The following is a 16,967-nucleotide window of genomic DNA, read 5'->3' as shown; positions in this document are numbered from 1 at the left end:
TGATATTTTGTGAAATTGTAGTTATTTTGCAGATTACCGATTTCCATCGTTAAGGAATCGTACATAGAGTATTATTTTAACCAGTTATTATTGTCATGAATTAAGAGTATACTATTATAAATAAAGGTGATAGTTCTATACTGTGATACCACTCCTTTTTAACCTGATGTTTAAATAAGTACTGTACATATATTAAATAAACCATTTGAGCTTGATCTAAAATATTGACTTGAGATAAGCATTATTACCAAACATTATCGCAAAAGAACACTCCAGCTACATGGATCATGAATTTTGATCCGAGTATTATTGTAGAATGGTTAAAAAGCTAACAATTACTAAGTGATAGAGTGGTATAGTAAAGTAACACTCTATAGTTGATGTATAATTTATCAAGCCAAGTATGATATCATTTTCAAACTACCGCCGAGTTTAGAAAGTAGTATTACTATTATTATCTTTATTTACTGTTAGTAGCTCTTGCATGGTGTTAAACTGTTGAGTTAATTTATCAAGTCTACTTTCTAATTGAATAATTTTCTTCACCGCGTGATGAATTTGGATATCTTTGTAGGAAATCTTATCTTTTCCTTGTGGAGCTATTAAATTAAAAGTAAATTTTAGGAATGGGTATATAACGAAGAAATTGTTGTAAAATTTACGATCTATTTAAGGTAAGTTCATTATTTAAATAAAGAAATGACATATCGCAGTGTTAAGGTAAATGAGTGTGGCGATATGTATTATTTTCTATGGTAAATATTTGTGGAGATATTTGCTATCTTTTATAATAAAATGATTCAGGCCTTCAATATGATTGTCTAAATAACATACTTGAAATTTCTAATGCTGGCATCTCGGCATCTTTTGTAGCTAATTCATCAAGACCATTATGATTTTGACTCAAATCTTTAAATTTCATTAACTGGAATGTCTTACGGACAAGTGATAATCGCTTTTCCAGTTTCGATTCTTCGCTTTCTAGGATATCTTTTAATTCATTATCAGAATCAACGTCGCCTAAAAGGTCTTCATCAGAATCTGAATTATAGTTTAATTCCGGCAGTTGTTTGTGGTGCTGCAACATATCTACATTAATATAGCGTAAATGAAATTGCTCAGTAGAATAATTTTATTATTCTATAATAAATTATAAAGGAATAATCTATCCTAAATTGGCAGGTATTTATAAAAGAGAAGTTTAGATGGCAATAACGTAAACGTAGAGCAGATCTGATCAGTTAAAATCAATGCTATTTCGCTAAGTTAACATTCCTCAATATCACAACACTACATTTTTTTGCAAATAAGCTTTGAGATGTGCTGTTAACTTTATATTCAGATATAAAATTGCCGAAAGAAAGTTGATCAATTGTATAGTAGGATGAATGCGACGATCTAATTGTATCAATCCTTACCATATCGAGAATCTACCTCTTGTAATAGGAGCGAATGAGTAATTCGCGAACTAAACTCATACGGTAACTATATTTATAAGATTGCAAGCAGTAGTTCATGTAGTCTATATGTGCATGTACGTGTAAGTGTTAACTACCGTATCGCACTTTGATATCAAAGAATAAGAGCTCTAATTGAAGGTTCAATATTTTAATTGTACTTTTAGTTATCCATGTCGTTATGAGGATCTACTCTGTAATAGATACCCAATAGATAATTTAGCGAAAAAATCTATACACAGGAATTTTACTAGTAAAAGTTGAAATGGTAATTAAAGTAATGATCAAGTATTTATACGCATTAGCTACCGTTATTTAATATAAAGTTTACGAAAAGAATCTGAGATCAAACCGACTGTTTAGCATATTACTCATACTGTAAGTTAACCTTGTGGATCTAAGGATCTATCATAAATTCTTTAATCCAGGGTTAATAAGTAATCTGGTGAACGTTAGATCTATGCTAAGCATACGTGTATGATTTCAAAGATTACAGTAAATGTATAGAAAGAGAATCGAATAGACAGTGATGCAGTTATTTGGAAACTGAATATCTTAATTTTTTTACCGATTTGATTGTCAACCGATTCGCTATGGAGAGAGGAAGAAGGCGATAGTCCGTTAAATCGATTTCCTTCATCTTTGTTTGGAGATACGATGGGTAATTGAGTATTTAAATCGCCCATTCGAGGATGGCGTTGGTCAAGTGTACTTTGATCGACTTTTTGTAGCTTTACTTCAGCTTTATGGCCATAATGCTTGTCGAATATATTGAAAGTTTTGACCGATTCATCGACAGCTCTGTTGTAATATCGTATTGCAATTTGTAAATCTTTTTTAACTCCTAAGCCATTTTCGTACATTATGGCCAAATGATAGAGATGGCCAGGTAGAGGGGCTTTAACAATAGCATCGTTATAATATTGCAGAGCAGCAGTAAAATATTTATTTGCTGTAACACGATTTTTCAACGGTGAATCATTAACCAAGTTATTCCAGTAAATTTTACCTAAACGATAATGAGCATAAGCTGCAGCATGTTCACCTTCCGTTGAAGTGGCTTGGTAGAGCTGGATGGCCATTTCTAACGTTGCATCAGGTAATTTTTTCTTCTCCAATAATTTAGCTAATTTATTGACCGATTCATGGTACTTATATTGAGCTGCTTCAGCGTAATAAGCAGCAGCAAGTTTATAATTCGTCTCAGTACCTAATCCATGCTCGTGCATATAAGCAATTTCATGCAATGCCCAATGATTACTTTTACGATTGCAGAAATCAACAGCAACAGCTGCTTCTTCAAAATATTGCAAAGCAACTGTATAACTTTGTTTCATACCAGCAATCCCATGTAGGAAGATATAGCCTAAATTGAGTAATGTGGATGCAAAGCTATACCTTGACGATTGTAAATAATAATAGCAAGCTCTAGCTGATTCCATTTCTTGACCAGCTTCAATAGTACTGAGTAATAATTCAGCGACAATAAATTGCGAAAGTGCATGACCATTTTTACTGGCTTTTTTATAATAGTGTAAAGCAGTGGATTTATTCGCCACTACACCATGGCCATCATGATACATACAAGCAATGTTATAATAACTGGATGCACTGCCTAATCGACCTGCTGTCTTATAATATTGTAGAGCATGTTGATAATCATCTTCCATGCGATCTAATTTAAAATGGGCGGCTAAATAACCTAATTGGTTATAAATTTCAGCCAGTGAACGCCGTTGTACTTCATCACTTTTGACATGGTAAGTGCTATCGCATATAATATCCATGTAAGTATTGCGTATTTCGTTGACAATATTATACCACATGGTTGAATTATTATACAGTTGCCATAATTCGCGTGCCGCATTGGAATATAATTCACCACGAGCAGCCGATTTAATGTACATAGAAGCTTTTAATCGAATTAGTTCGATACTATCAGTAGCTAAGACTCCACTTCGTTCACTTTCTTCATCTTCTTCTTCACCATCACGAATTTTACAAAATTCAGCTAAGATATATTGAGCCGTAGGATGATTATAATGGGCTGCAATTTGGTAATGGTAGAAAGCTTTTTCAAGATTTTGTGGAATTGATCCTAAGCCACGATGGTAGATGTATCCCAGTTGAAAGTGTGAATTTGGATCATCCGTTGTATTGGCTTGTAACTGATGATATTTGAATGTTTTATTATATAAGTGCTCCATGATATTATTGAGAGAATATTTCTCGATGACATGCTTTGCTGTTAATGAATTTCCCATAGTGATGATTGTATTAAGTGGAGATGTTAAACTTGAGACAAATGTAGAAAAGGTTTTTACGTTTCTTCTTTTTATCTTCTTTAGCTTCTACGGCTCCTTCTTCTCTAGTTTCTATAACTTCTTCTTCTTCTTCTTTCGTTAGTATTTCTTTCAAGCTAATAGCGTTCAGGAAGGAGAATAATTTTCTTAGACTAAGTAATAAATTCCCCTTTAAAAAAAAATGGACCCAACCTATTTACGGTAAGAATGATTAATAGCGATGGACAAGATTGTTTAGGCCAACGGAGGATTGATAACCATGGGATTTGTATTAAAATTAAGGAGAGAATTAATCCTTATCCTATTTCTCCCTTTTCTTTTCCTTTATGTAATACGCAGCCAATGGAAGAAATCAGGTGGGTGTCGTTAATGTCTAGAGGATATCGTCTTTGTTCATCATCCTTTAGCTTATAATTTATGCACTGTGTGACTTTTATTCTATTCTATTGCATTGACAAACCAAATTAAATTATCAATAGGTGCAATCGATTCAATATAACAGGCATTTCATTAGCGAGCACTAGACTGATTAGACCTAATGCATGATTGATGTCTAAAAATGATGTAAATATAATGAATAAATTGACAATGCAAAGCCTATTGACAGTTTGCCTAGATTGTTACTATGAATAAATGATTAGCTTGTTAATGGATTTAAGGTAATTTTAATATGGCTAAGGTATATTGTTACAACATGGTATTCAACTAGTGTTTATTCCGGTCGATCAGTTGGGAAAACTTGCGACTAGAATTAGTCGATCTCTTGATTATTTCAAAATAGTCGATGCAAGATAGAGTTATCCTCTATGCACGATTTGATCGTTGTGGATTTTGTTCTCTTATTAGAATAGAGATGAATTAACTTTACTAGCAGGTTTATATGAATAAATAATTAGACCAACTATGGATTCAAGGTAATTTCAATATGTCTATCATCGATAATTGCTGCAATGTGGAATTTAACGAGTGTTATTGAACTGATTAGCTTTCCTTCATCCTATTTATTACATAACATAAGTGAATCTATTAATTAGTTCAAACCTTCGACTAGGAATAACATGGGCATAGGTCTCCATTATTCAAAGATTATATATGCAATTAGATCTGTATTTTTTATTCTTATTTGCTATTATTTTACTCAATGGTCTTCAATTAACTTTACTAATAGGCCTAAATGATCAGTTTGTCCATAGTATTAAGATGATTTTACAATACATTTGGTATAGTTTTACAAGATGGGATTCAAATCGTGTTATTGGATTAATTTATTTTCCTTCCGTCAGTTTAATAAGGATTAAATTGAGTTGATTCGTCTGTAAACTAGCCAGCTAGTACGGATATTAGCCTATGCCTTGATTATTCAATGGTTGTAAACTCAAGAAGAGCTGTATTGCTTGAAAGACTGGATTCTTATTTTAGTTTTGTTCTACTTTATGCCATTGAAATCGACTGTACTGCGAGATTAAGATGAATCAATCACTCTATCGATTTAAGGAGATATTAATCTGTCTATGGTATATAGTAACAAATTGATATTCAATGTGTGTTACTGGATTCCCCTTAATCCAGTTTAATAACGACGAAAGTCAATCCCTTAATCAGAAAAAATTAGCGACTAGGTTTGATCGCTGTCTAAGTCTTGATTGTCCAAGAATGGTGCATGGAAGTAGAACTGTACTGTTTTAATGATTTTATTCTTATTTGTTTCTCTCCCTCCCTCTACATGACCTCAGATTAAATCTTCTATTTTATTTTTCAATGGATAGAAAAATGAATTATTCATGACAGTAATTAGTGGCTATACTAAATTCCCTTGAATGGATAATAGAGCAGAACAATATCCATAACACTGGTATCTACGCTTTCCATCTATTTCTATGAAGAGAATTATAGGTCAAAGGGAAGAAACCAGGATTGAGTTTCATCGATTCATCGCTAATAGCTGTAGTTAACAATGATTCTAAGAACTAATATGAAAATGATCACTTTAAAGTAAATTATTTTATGAATATCGTACAGGAAGAAAACATTTGAAGGAATAGAACGAATTAAAGAGTTAAGAAAAGAGTAAATTACTGCAATATTCAGATTCAATGGTTGTATAAAGTATTTCTATTCTACAGTGAGCTAAAGTAAGAATAATATGTAGTGATTAAGGTTGATTTCAATCATTCTACTTTAGATTTAAAATGTAGAATAATTAGCGATCGAATTAAAGAAGAAATAAATTGATGGCTATCATCCATGGAACTGATGAATTCCGGTCGTTTTTTGCCTTTCATTATTTAATATAATATTCGAGGGCTTGGTCTAAGATACTTTGTGGGTATAAATCTTTTTCCCTAGATTTAAAATGTCGAGTAATTAATGATAGATTTATTAGAGGAGTAAATCAACGGCTATCATCCATAGACAGGATGAATTCTGATCATTTTTAATTTTATCGTCAAATATAATATTCTAGGGCTTAGTTTAAAATGTTTTCTGTATTTCAATCTTTTACCTTCGATTTAAAATATAGAGTAATTAGCGATCGATTTAATGAAAGAATAAATTAATAGCTAACATTCATAGATAGGATACATTCTGATCATTTTTGCATTTCATTGTCTAACATAATGATCGAGGGCTTGGTCTAAAATATTTTCTGGTTGATCTTGCTATGGAAAGGCAATAATAAGAACGACCAGATAATATAATAAAATTGAAATAATTTTTGACCTAATTGATAGTTCAAACAGTTTGATAAGAGTTAACAGCTGGCAAAGCAATTACTATCCCCAGTAGGTAATATGAAGTGAAATTACTCTTGTCTTATGGGTAATTTGAAATAGTTCACCAAGGCAATCTAAAAGCCATGGCAGAACAAGAATAATTGCTAGTAGACGCCATCTATTGACATATATTTTTTTTGTTTCCGTTGTAGTCTGAAATAGTTGGCGACATAATGTATATATATATATATTTTATTTGATCAATCCACATGGGAATATATAGACCAACAATGAGCAAAAGAATGTTCCATTGATTCGCTGATTAGAAAGGTTACGTTGCCTTGGAGAGCTTTTACTGCTAAGAATTAGGGTCATGCAATTTTTACGTGGATTGTACGAGATGAAAGGATGCAGTATTTGTTTAGACACAATTACCAATAGCTACATGGCGTGCTCTCGCTACATTGCATCAATATTTTCCTGTAAAGTTGAGGTTATTCATGTTCTAAGCACAATATGAAATTTACTTAGAATTGAATTGTACTGTAAAGTAGAATGAAAAGCAAATTTACTGGTTGATTGTTGATATCGGTTGATACTTTACTATTTTGGTAGAACCCCAAAAATATAGCCATAAACCTAAATTAGGATTAATCTGCATATAAAAACAAACAGTTTTGATATTTCCGGATACTATATGCCAGCTTCAATCCACATCAAAAGCGTTATATATCATTCATTTAGCAATACATTTACCTTATCAACTATAAGGTTAACGGATTAATTAATTATTAAAATCGACGATTACTTTAGTGTTAATATATTATTCATTTAGTAATATGCATACCCTATCAACTATCAACTATGAGGTTAACAGATTAATTATTACAATCTACGATTACAGTACTTTACTATTGTGGTAGAACTCCAATTCATGGGGTAAATGGAGACTAAGCTGCATATGATAGCGATCTTTCTTATATAAACTATCTCAAATATGCATCAAACAAATCGCTTAATATGAGAAATTTTTTAGGGCGGCTTAGTAGTAATACTGTATATGAAGGATTACAGATAGGAACGCGGATTGATTAATTAATAAAATATAGGATTATTTCATTAACATTATAAAATTATAATGATGTCAGTGGAATGAGAGAGTTAGAATGTATTTTAAATAGCTTGGTATTTTTCTTCATAAGAGTTTAATATTTTCTTCATAAGGTATTCCAATGTTAGGCAATTACAACGGGGCAAAGTACTATCAGTTATACTTTTCAATAATAGATTAGATTAAGAAAATGAGAAAGTCTTTTTCTCGTTAATCGATAACATAAAATAGCAATGTAGAATTCCAAACGATTTCATTTTTGTTCTGAAGTAATCGTTAATTATATCGTAGCCTAGAGGTGGGAGTGATTGAATATTTTTCTTGATAAGGTATCCAACCTAAAGCCATTGGCAACATGCTTAATTACCTATCCTAAAATGTTTAGTTTCTAATGATAACGTAGAAAGAAGAAATCGAGACAGTAATTTTCCTACATTCAAAGATAAGTTAAAAATAGGAAAAGATTTTTTATTTGGCTCTGTAGCTACTGCCAGTGGTACAGAGAATCGAGTAGCTCGAGATATTTCTTATATGATGTTTCGTCTTAGAGCAATTGGCAACAAGGTAAAAGCATCATAAGATTCATTTTTATTAAAAGAAGAGACGAAGAGACATTTTCTCCGTTGGCGGTTATTTAATGATAACTTTAAATAGTAAACGACATTGTCAAAAGACTTTAGCTTTGTCGAGAAGGGATTCTATTAGTTTCCAATCAATATTTGATTAGATATTGAAACATGGATGTTAATCAATCGTCCAACATGATATGAAAGAAGAAAAGTTAAAATATTTTGTCATGCTAGATACCTACGGATGAAGATATACACCCTGCAAATGATTATTAAATTGGATGTTGTAGAGTGATAAATTACTTCCTACTAGATATTTTTATATCATAAATTGAGTAGGTATAGCTAAAAATGATTAAGAAAAGATGTAATTATATTAATCAGTTTTACTTGATTGAAGATTATAAACAGATTGAATGGAATGCTTACAGTCTCCGTTGAGTTTCTAAAATGAAAGGTTTACAGTAGATTGGAAATTGTGGAATGAATGAAATCTTACATTCATCGAATTTTATAGTTAGTAAATCTTAAACTCCATACCTATAATTTACTTACAGTGTGATATGGGTTAAATAAAGTAAAAATGTGCTCATTCATTTATACGATAGTTACGAACAAAAGAATGAATTATAGCAAGTTATGATTATAAAGTAGAGGAAGAAAGAGTTTATAAAAGTTGTAAAATTTACGTCGTATAGAATATGAATAAATCATCGCGACAGAAATAGCTTATTAATTATCATGGAACAGATGAGAAATGCTAACGTTAGTTCACATGAAGTAAAGCTATTCCATGAACATTTTACCAATGCCAAGAAAGAATGAATGTACGTTATTAAATTTAATTCATTGGTAGAATTACAGCCTACTAGTATATAAGATTGCATAAAATAAATTATGAAAGTGATTGAACGACAGCTTTGAATATTTTTAGCTTAAATTTTGAAGTAAAGTAAGGAAGTGTAGATTCTTTTACCTAACTTATATGGAATGAATTACACATTTAAGAAAATTTGAGTAATCAATTATAATGATGCTTTTTATTCTATTCGATAGGGTAGTTTCTTCGATTTAAGCCCTACAACAGTGCTCTCGATGGTTGATTTTACGAGCACTGTAAACGCATTTGGAGAAGAAAATTCTTAATATGGGCCGTCCATTTCAATCATAAATTTCAGTCTTGCAAGTTATCAACGATGATGAATTGGAGTTCTTTTTAGAACCCTTATAAATGTTCAGTAATTTATACCATCTATTTTAAGCAGTCCACCCTTTTATTTCAATCATATGGTTTTAGCCTTTGATTGTTGCAATACCATCGATGGTGATTGGTAGTTGATCACTCGAACTCAAATAAAGGCTTCTTGATTACTGGAATCCGATGTAGCTGTAAGTCGTTGTTATTTAGTCTCGCTAAGACGTTCATATTATATAACCACGAGTTATTTTACTCAAAAACGATGGCTGAAGGGAAACTGGTTGCTTTTGCCTTGCTTCTGGTAAGTTCTTCTCAAAATGATTAAGTTATAACTTTCAACAATTGATTGAAAGACTTGTTATAGGCTATCTTTATGATTCGTATTAAAAGTAGAAAAGCATTGATATTTTTAGAAGTAATTTATGTAAAGTTCATTTCTACCGAGATTCAGATGATATTTCGATAGATGAAGACTATCATGTAGGAGAAAATTGATCCTGGCAAGCTATCGAGCACTTTTTTATCGTCAACAAATACTATTCCTGTAGGGAATTAGACGGCAACGGTGCAGTCTGTTTTTAAATAGGGTATCAAGCTCAAGTGATACTATAAACATAGATTTTCACTTTTATGGTTAATTTATTTACATTAGGAGCAATATCTTGACTATTTTGAGATTAATATCGTCTATTCATTAGTTTATGGCGAATACGATAATTTGGGACTTTGAAGTTGATCATAGTCGAAGATATGCAAGACAATCTTGAGAAGAGTTCGCTAGCCAGTTTGTCTCTGAACGTTATAAGTCAGTTTCTTTTGAGGCCTTATTAATAATAACTGATAATCTCTTAACTTGTTCTTTCAGCTCGGAAACTTCAAGAGTTAATCTGTTATTAGCTTGCTTTAACTGTTGATTCTCATTGGCTAAATTAGGAGAGCCTCGAGATGGTTGTATATTATTTGTTTTGACGGGAGTTGAAGGACTGGCTTTCTTTTTTCGTAGCTTGACACCATCTATGTAAACTATAGTAGATAAAAATACAAAAATGGATTAGTATCGAGGAAAATAGAAGATCAAATTCGTCATTAGGTAGGGTAAAAGTATTGAAACAGGTAAGCTATCCCACTTTTCGGAAAGAAGGAACAAATAGCCTGCCACTGGACAGTACGTTATACGAGTTCAAATCTTAATGCTAGTTCTAGAGACTAAACTCATGAAAATACAGTAGACTATTTCGATGCATTGATTCCTTATTTCTGCATGTATATGCTAGCTATAAATAATTCTATAATCACATAGTATGCCTAATTTTCTATTTCATAGTTTCCATTTTAATTAGTCCAATCTTTTGTAGAAAAATATGATCCTAGATACTAAACTGATGAAACTTCGTCGATAATGTTGATGCCTCTATTCTACCGTATATCTTATAAAGCATATTTTAACTTTAGGCAATTCTAGTAATCATTTAATAGGCTTAATATTCTCTTTATGAATCTAACTTTAATTAAGCTACTCCATTTTTTCCTAGGAATGATATGATGGTAGGCACTAAATTGATTAAATATGTAGCAGACTGTTTTCAGTTTATATCATATACAACAAGTATATCTATAAATCAATGAATAGTAGACTATTTCTGTACCATTAATACACATCTCTGCATGTGATTTTTTTGCTTTAAAGATTTCCAAGATTAACATACTTTGCTAAATCTTCTTTATGATACCTCCAGTTGTAATTAATCAAATCTTACGTTAAATGATATTGTCATAATTACTTAATTGATATAAAGTAGAGCAGACTGTTTTCAGTCTGGGTATCTACACGTATACATATCTATTTATTGACGAAAAGCACAGTAGACTATTTCTGTGCATCTAGTCTATGTCTATACATGTGCATTTTCCGACTTTAAACAATTCCAGAAATTACATAGAATGCACAATCTTCTCTTTTAAGGTTCCAGTTCTGATTAAAATGATGTTGTTATAAATAACAGATACTAAATTTATGAATGTATACTAGATCATTTTCGACCCATCTATTCCATATCTAATAATGCCTATTTCTGCATTAATAAATTCTAGAAATCATATACTATAGTATGCCAATCTTTAATAAATCCACTTTTAATCGCTTTAATCTTAGGTAAAAATGATATATTAATAGACACTAAGTTCATGAAAAGTATAATAGACCATTTCAACGCGTCTATTTTATATCGATGCATGTACATTTTAACGTTAAACAATTCCAGAAATTGTATATCACTTATGACTAATCTCTTTTATGATTTTAGTTTTAATTACTTCATCTTGGTAAGAATGATGTGATCTATTTACACTAAATGGATAAAAAGAATAGTAAACTATTTCTAATCCATGTTCTCTGTTTCTTCAAACTGGTGAAACTATGGGGTTAAGTATTCCGATTCGTCTGTTCCACTCCTAAGTATGTCTACTTAGCCTTAAACAAGAGGCACATTTTAAATTGCTCTCATAATTTCAATTTCACTCGATCTATCCCATTAATCAGATTTACAGTACGCTATACTATTTTTTATGTTATATACTTATCCTAACCATGTTTATGTGTCTCTATATATGCGTTTGTTAAATTGAATACGTTAATGTAAGTCGCTAAATAGGTCTAGTTGATATTCTTGTCCATTTAGCCTTAAACGATTCTATCCGTAAAGTAGCACACCTCAATTTTCTCTTACATTTTCACTTTCACTCAATCCATTCCATTTTTTAAAGACATAGCAAAAAATTGATCAGACTTACAGTACAGTAGGCTATTTTCTATGTTATATGCCTATCCTAACCATAGTGCTTTAAATTGAATATGTTTATGTAAATCACGAAATAGAACTAGTTTTCTCTTTCATAATTGCAGCCTTTACTCAATCCACTTCAGCTACGTTAAATAGAATAAAGTTGTAGGCACTAGTTTATCATGAAGTAAAACAGACTATTTTTAATGATAGATAGAGAAATTACCGTCATCTTCGACTTGTTGGCTATTATTCTCATTTTGGTCAGATTGAGGAGACGAAAATTGTTCTTCTGTAATAGTCTGCTCATGAATGGGTAGTTGTTGTTGATCACTGATATTTAATGTTAACCTCTTTTTCATCAATTCTAGTGTTTCCTCAATTTGGGACATGCGTTTTTTCAAGGCATGATTTTCTTCCAATACAGCCGCTTGATCTAACCCTAACATTTCCTGCCATGATGGATCATCAAAACGACTAACTTTTTCCATCATGGATTGCATTGTCGTAGGAGCTTGATGAGCTAATTGTTGGCTATAATTTTCATCATCAAAGAGAATATTTAATTTGTTGATTGCTTTTTGACGATAATGTCTGATAGAAATATTATGCGATAAGCGTGCTTCGTAGATACATTTTTGATATAATTTACTTGCTTTCGTTTGATCTAATCCAATGCCATAGCCAAAATGATGCATTAAACCCAAGCGATAATAGTGGCCAGCATTAGCGCATAATTCAATTTCCGATTTATAAAATTTATAAGCTAGCCGAAAGCAACGCTTGGATTTATTAGCATCAACATGTTCAGCATCGTTGAGGTAAATCTTACCTAAGCGATAATTAGCGTATCCTGCAGTATCTTCATCATAGGTAGCTGCAGTCTGATATAATCGAATTGCAAGGGCTATATTGGCATTTTCTAATCTCTTTTTCTCAATTAACTTGGCTAATTTACAAAATGAATGATAATTTTTCAATAGTCCAGCCTGTGCATATAAGCTACCGGCTAAGGAATATTGTTTTGTATCATCCAAACCTTTTTCAAAGATATAAGCTAGTTGATGATAGGCCCAATGACTACCAATCCAATGCGATTCTTCATAACTAGGTGCTAAGCAAGCTTGTCGGAAATAGCGTTTAGCTAATTTAAAATCCGATTGGCCATCATTAATACCATGTAAATGTAGACAACCTAAACAGACTAAAGTCTCGGCATAGCCAAGACTTGTAGACGAACGCGTTAAGTAATCGCTCATTCGCATGTTGCGTTGATTGGAATCACTGTCTGGATTAATACTTTCATTGGCTAAATGATATAAGGCTAATGGATGGCCTAATTCACCGGCCAATTTCATGCACTCAGTAATATCCTCATCGAAATCGTCATCAATAATATTAGCATAAGCAGATAATGCCCAATCGGCTAAGTTATAATAACCAGCAGCATACTGGTATTGCCATGACGATTTTTTAAAATAGTTAATGGCTTGCGTAAAAATTTGTAAATCTCGTTCTTCATTGGTCATCCATAATAAATAAGCAACCATATTATATAGTTGGCCTAAGTTCTCACTTTGTAGATTTTTCTCTTCTATTTCAATCGTTTGCTTATATTCTTCTAATATCTTCAAATAAGTCTCGCGCCATGAGATAGAATGAATAATAGTATGGGTTATTTCTTTATGGGCATTGCATGATCGCCTACCTTGAGAAGCTGCTTTCAAGCATAATTTACCACGTTTTAACATTAAATCTTGTTCACTGAGATGACCGTATAATTTTTGAACCTCTTCTTCATGGTTACCTAGTAATACATATAGCATATACATAGCAATAGGATGGTTACCTTGTGATGCTTTTTCGAAATAATTTAATGCTTTACTTAAATCGCTAAGTTGGTTATCACTCCAATCCTGATAATAAAATTGTCCTAATTGGTAATAGGCATGAGCGTTATTTTCACTTTGGCAATGATGTAGACAATCTTCTTTGGCGTCCAGGATTGCTTGATTGATGTAATCATCCTGGATGAATTTCTCCAACATAGGAGCAATTTCTTCCATCACGATCGATTGAATGCAGAATACAAGGGGAAGAAGATTGGCCAAGCAGTAGGTCTAGGGATCACTTTCTATGGAATTGTTTTGATTTACTTTTTGACTTAATCCTACTGTATTAATTTTTTCGTAGAAATAAAAACAACTCTCCTTGCTGATTACCAATAATAACAATAATTGTATTTTAGTAACATCCAGTCAATTACCGTAATAATTTAATTTTTAATTACTTTTCTTCCTTGTGTTTAGAGCGAGATTAGCTTTTGTAAGTGATCACTAATGTAATTAGAGATCCTAGCGACAAGAGATGGTCTTGACTTTACTAGCAGGAAATCTCCGTACTTTAAGATAAGGAAAATTAGATGTTAATACCTGGTTGTGATTGAAATCTTTTGGATCATTACTTGCCTATCGTCTTTATTATTGGACGTAATATTGACTAAAAAAGGAATAGATTGATCTTGCTATGAAGAAATTCCACTACGGTTAGTAGACGGAAGAATAATCTTTTAATGGTCGGCAATCATTAAAGTCGTATTGATGCTATCATTGATACATAGTATGAATCCTTTCTGTCATTTGAAGCTGTAGAAACAAATGTGGATATTCCTGTTTTTATTGCTAGTTGTAATAAGGTAGAAATGGCTGTAATTTCCCTTTCTATCAATGTCAATGTCATGGACAGGGATGTAATGATTTAAGCAGTGTAGACCACGTCAATCATCAAAGCTCTATCCTACAGAGATGGCTGATATCAATGTCGTCAGGCTTCTTTGAAATCTTAATGAGTCGATTGATGACTAAGCAAGAATAAAAAAGAAACAAGGAAGGAGAACTTGAGGAGATTGGATCGAATTCAGGATTACTAGCGCTGTCTTTCGATAGGGTTAAGGTAGAAAAATAAAGGAATAAAAATTGGATCGATATTGATTGAAGGCAACTAGAGCAGTCTTGACTCCATTCTAAACTTAGCTTGAGCTTTCATTGTCCATAAATTTCAATATCAATTTCAACTTACTAGCACAACTACTACCACTTGCTGTATTGATTTATTATATGGAAAAATGTGGGTATCCTCTACTCTACTCTACTTTCAACATTCTTCTTCTACTCTTCATACATGGACCTCCAATGGAAGCAGACATCAATGGCTTTATACTTGTGCCATCCTAGTTTACATGATAATAACGGGGACAAAAGCAAATTTTCGCACAATCATGCTTGCATCCAATCGCTATAGAAGAAGTATTTAATTGATCGATGCAGTATGTTGTTAACATATGGTAACATGAGAGACTGGATTGCTTATCCAATAGTATAGAGTTCCAATGCGTCCAAGTGCCAGCAAGGATTAGTCCTCTTTTCAAAGAGAATTGTCTACTTAGACATTATCATTGGTTAGTAGAGAAGGCTAACTTAATTAGCCTTACTCCAATTGACGTCATTCAGTTGTCTATAGGTAATGGCTATTTGTTAGTACTCTGTAAAGATTTGTCATGATTAGAATTGGATATTCTAATTCCATGAACGGCAAAATGGTGGATAAGGGGTAGAAGAGTTTAGTTTAGAATAGAGTCGATGAGAATGACAGCTTGCTAGTAGTACGAATGACTCTTTCGGTCTTGGTGAAAGACATAGGAAAGAAAGGACAAATTGCTTATCCTTAGTTATCGTTGAGCTAAATTGGCCTTGAACTCCATCAACTAGATGCTATGACATGTAGTACAGTGTAAGAATGAATAATCTTTCCCTTCCTTTAATACACTATCTTCAGCGATCATCATATCGATAAATTCTTTTAATGATTATTCATACCATTGACCTCCATCAGAACGATAAAGTTATCCTTAAAGATTTTTTAATAGTGTCAATACCATTAGTGGAGTAGAATAATTGAGTTTAGAATAGATCAGATAGGAATCATGTTTCGATAATAGTGGGAATAACTATTTCTAGCATGGTGTAAAACATAGGGAAGGATGGACAAATTGCTCAATTTTAGTTAGGATTGAGCTAATTGGTCTTGAAATGACTTTACTATACATGCTATGAGTAGTGTCGTGCAAGAATTCATAATCCTCTCCTTTCCTTTAATAAATCTATCCTCACTGATCATTATATTGCTAAATTCTTTTAATTAGCATCCGTATCATTGGCCTTTTATCTTTAGCAGAGTCTTACCTAACGTATAATATCGCTATCCTAGATTCTCATCAATATTGCAAATTGGTTTTAAATTAATTTATCAAGTTTACCATCACTTTCAGCCTAGTAATAAAGTCTTTAGTGATTTATGAAAATGGACTTTAAAAACTAATTGATTTTCTAGCCGTTACCTATACTACAACGATTAATTTCTGATGAATTCCAATTTTCCTCTTAAATAAAATTACTTTTATCATAGCTCCTCAAGATGACCTTATACATATTTTTAATAGATAAGTGTATACTTTTATAATATTATATAAACACTGATAACTGATATTGATGCAAATTTACTATAAATTGAATGATTTTTTAATCAAGTTTAGGTTCAACTTGGTATAAGAGGGTTAATAGCTACTGTAACATAGTTTCTGCAAGATTACTTATCTAGGAATGTAACGATATTAATTTATCTATGATTTTATGCATGTTTTAAATAGATAAGTGCACAGTTGTATAATATTATCTAACTACTAATAACTGTATTGATTTAAATAAACTATTAATGGACTGACTTTTCAATCAAGTTTGGGTTTAGCAAAGTATGTTGTAATCTTTTTAAAGCCACAA

General features: G+C 31.9%; 2 protein-coding genes across 2 annotated transcripts; both read right to left on the bottom strand.

Annotated features, from left to right (window-relative positions):
* Positions 1–432: 432 nt before the first annotated feature.
* Positions 433–3,721, bottom strand: TRIADDRAFT_60258 (uncharacterized protein; the record flags this gene model as incomplete). The annotated part of the gene is made up of 3 exons (XM_002116170.1): positions 433–599; positions 835–1,089; positions 2,026–3,721. 3 exons carry the CDS (start codon positions 3,719–3,721, stop codon positions 433–435), a joined length of 2,118 nt encoding a protein of 705 aa, XP_002116206.1.
* Positions 3,722–10,151: 6,430 nt separating this feature from the next.
* Positions 10,152–14,198, bottom strand: TRIADDRAFT_60257 (uncharacterized protein; the record flags this gene model as incomplete). Its single annotated transcript, XM_002116169.1, has 2 exons — positions 10,152–10,375; positions 12,359–14,198. 2 exons carry the CDS (start codon positions 14,196–14,198, stop codon positions 10,152–10,154), a joined length of 2,064 nt encoding a protein of 687 aa, XP_002116205.1.
* Positions 14,199–16,967: the final 2,769 nt, after the last annotated feature.

The sequence above is a fragment of the Trichoplax adhaerens genome, genomic scaffold, assembly GCF_000150275.1.
Source record: "Trichoplax adhaerens TRIADscaffold_14 genomic scaffold, whole genome shotgun sequence".
Lineage (NCBI taxonomy): Eukaryota > Metazoa > Placozoa > Uniplacotomia > Trichoplacea > Trichoplacidae > Trichoplax > Trichoplax adhaerens.
The sequence above is the reverse complement of the archived record's forward strand: the minus strand, read 5'-3'. Positions and strand labels throughout refer to the sequence as shown.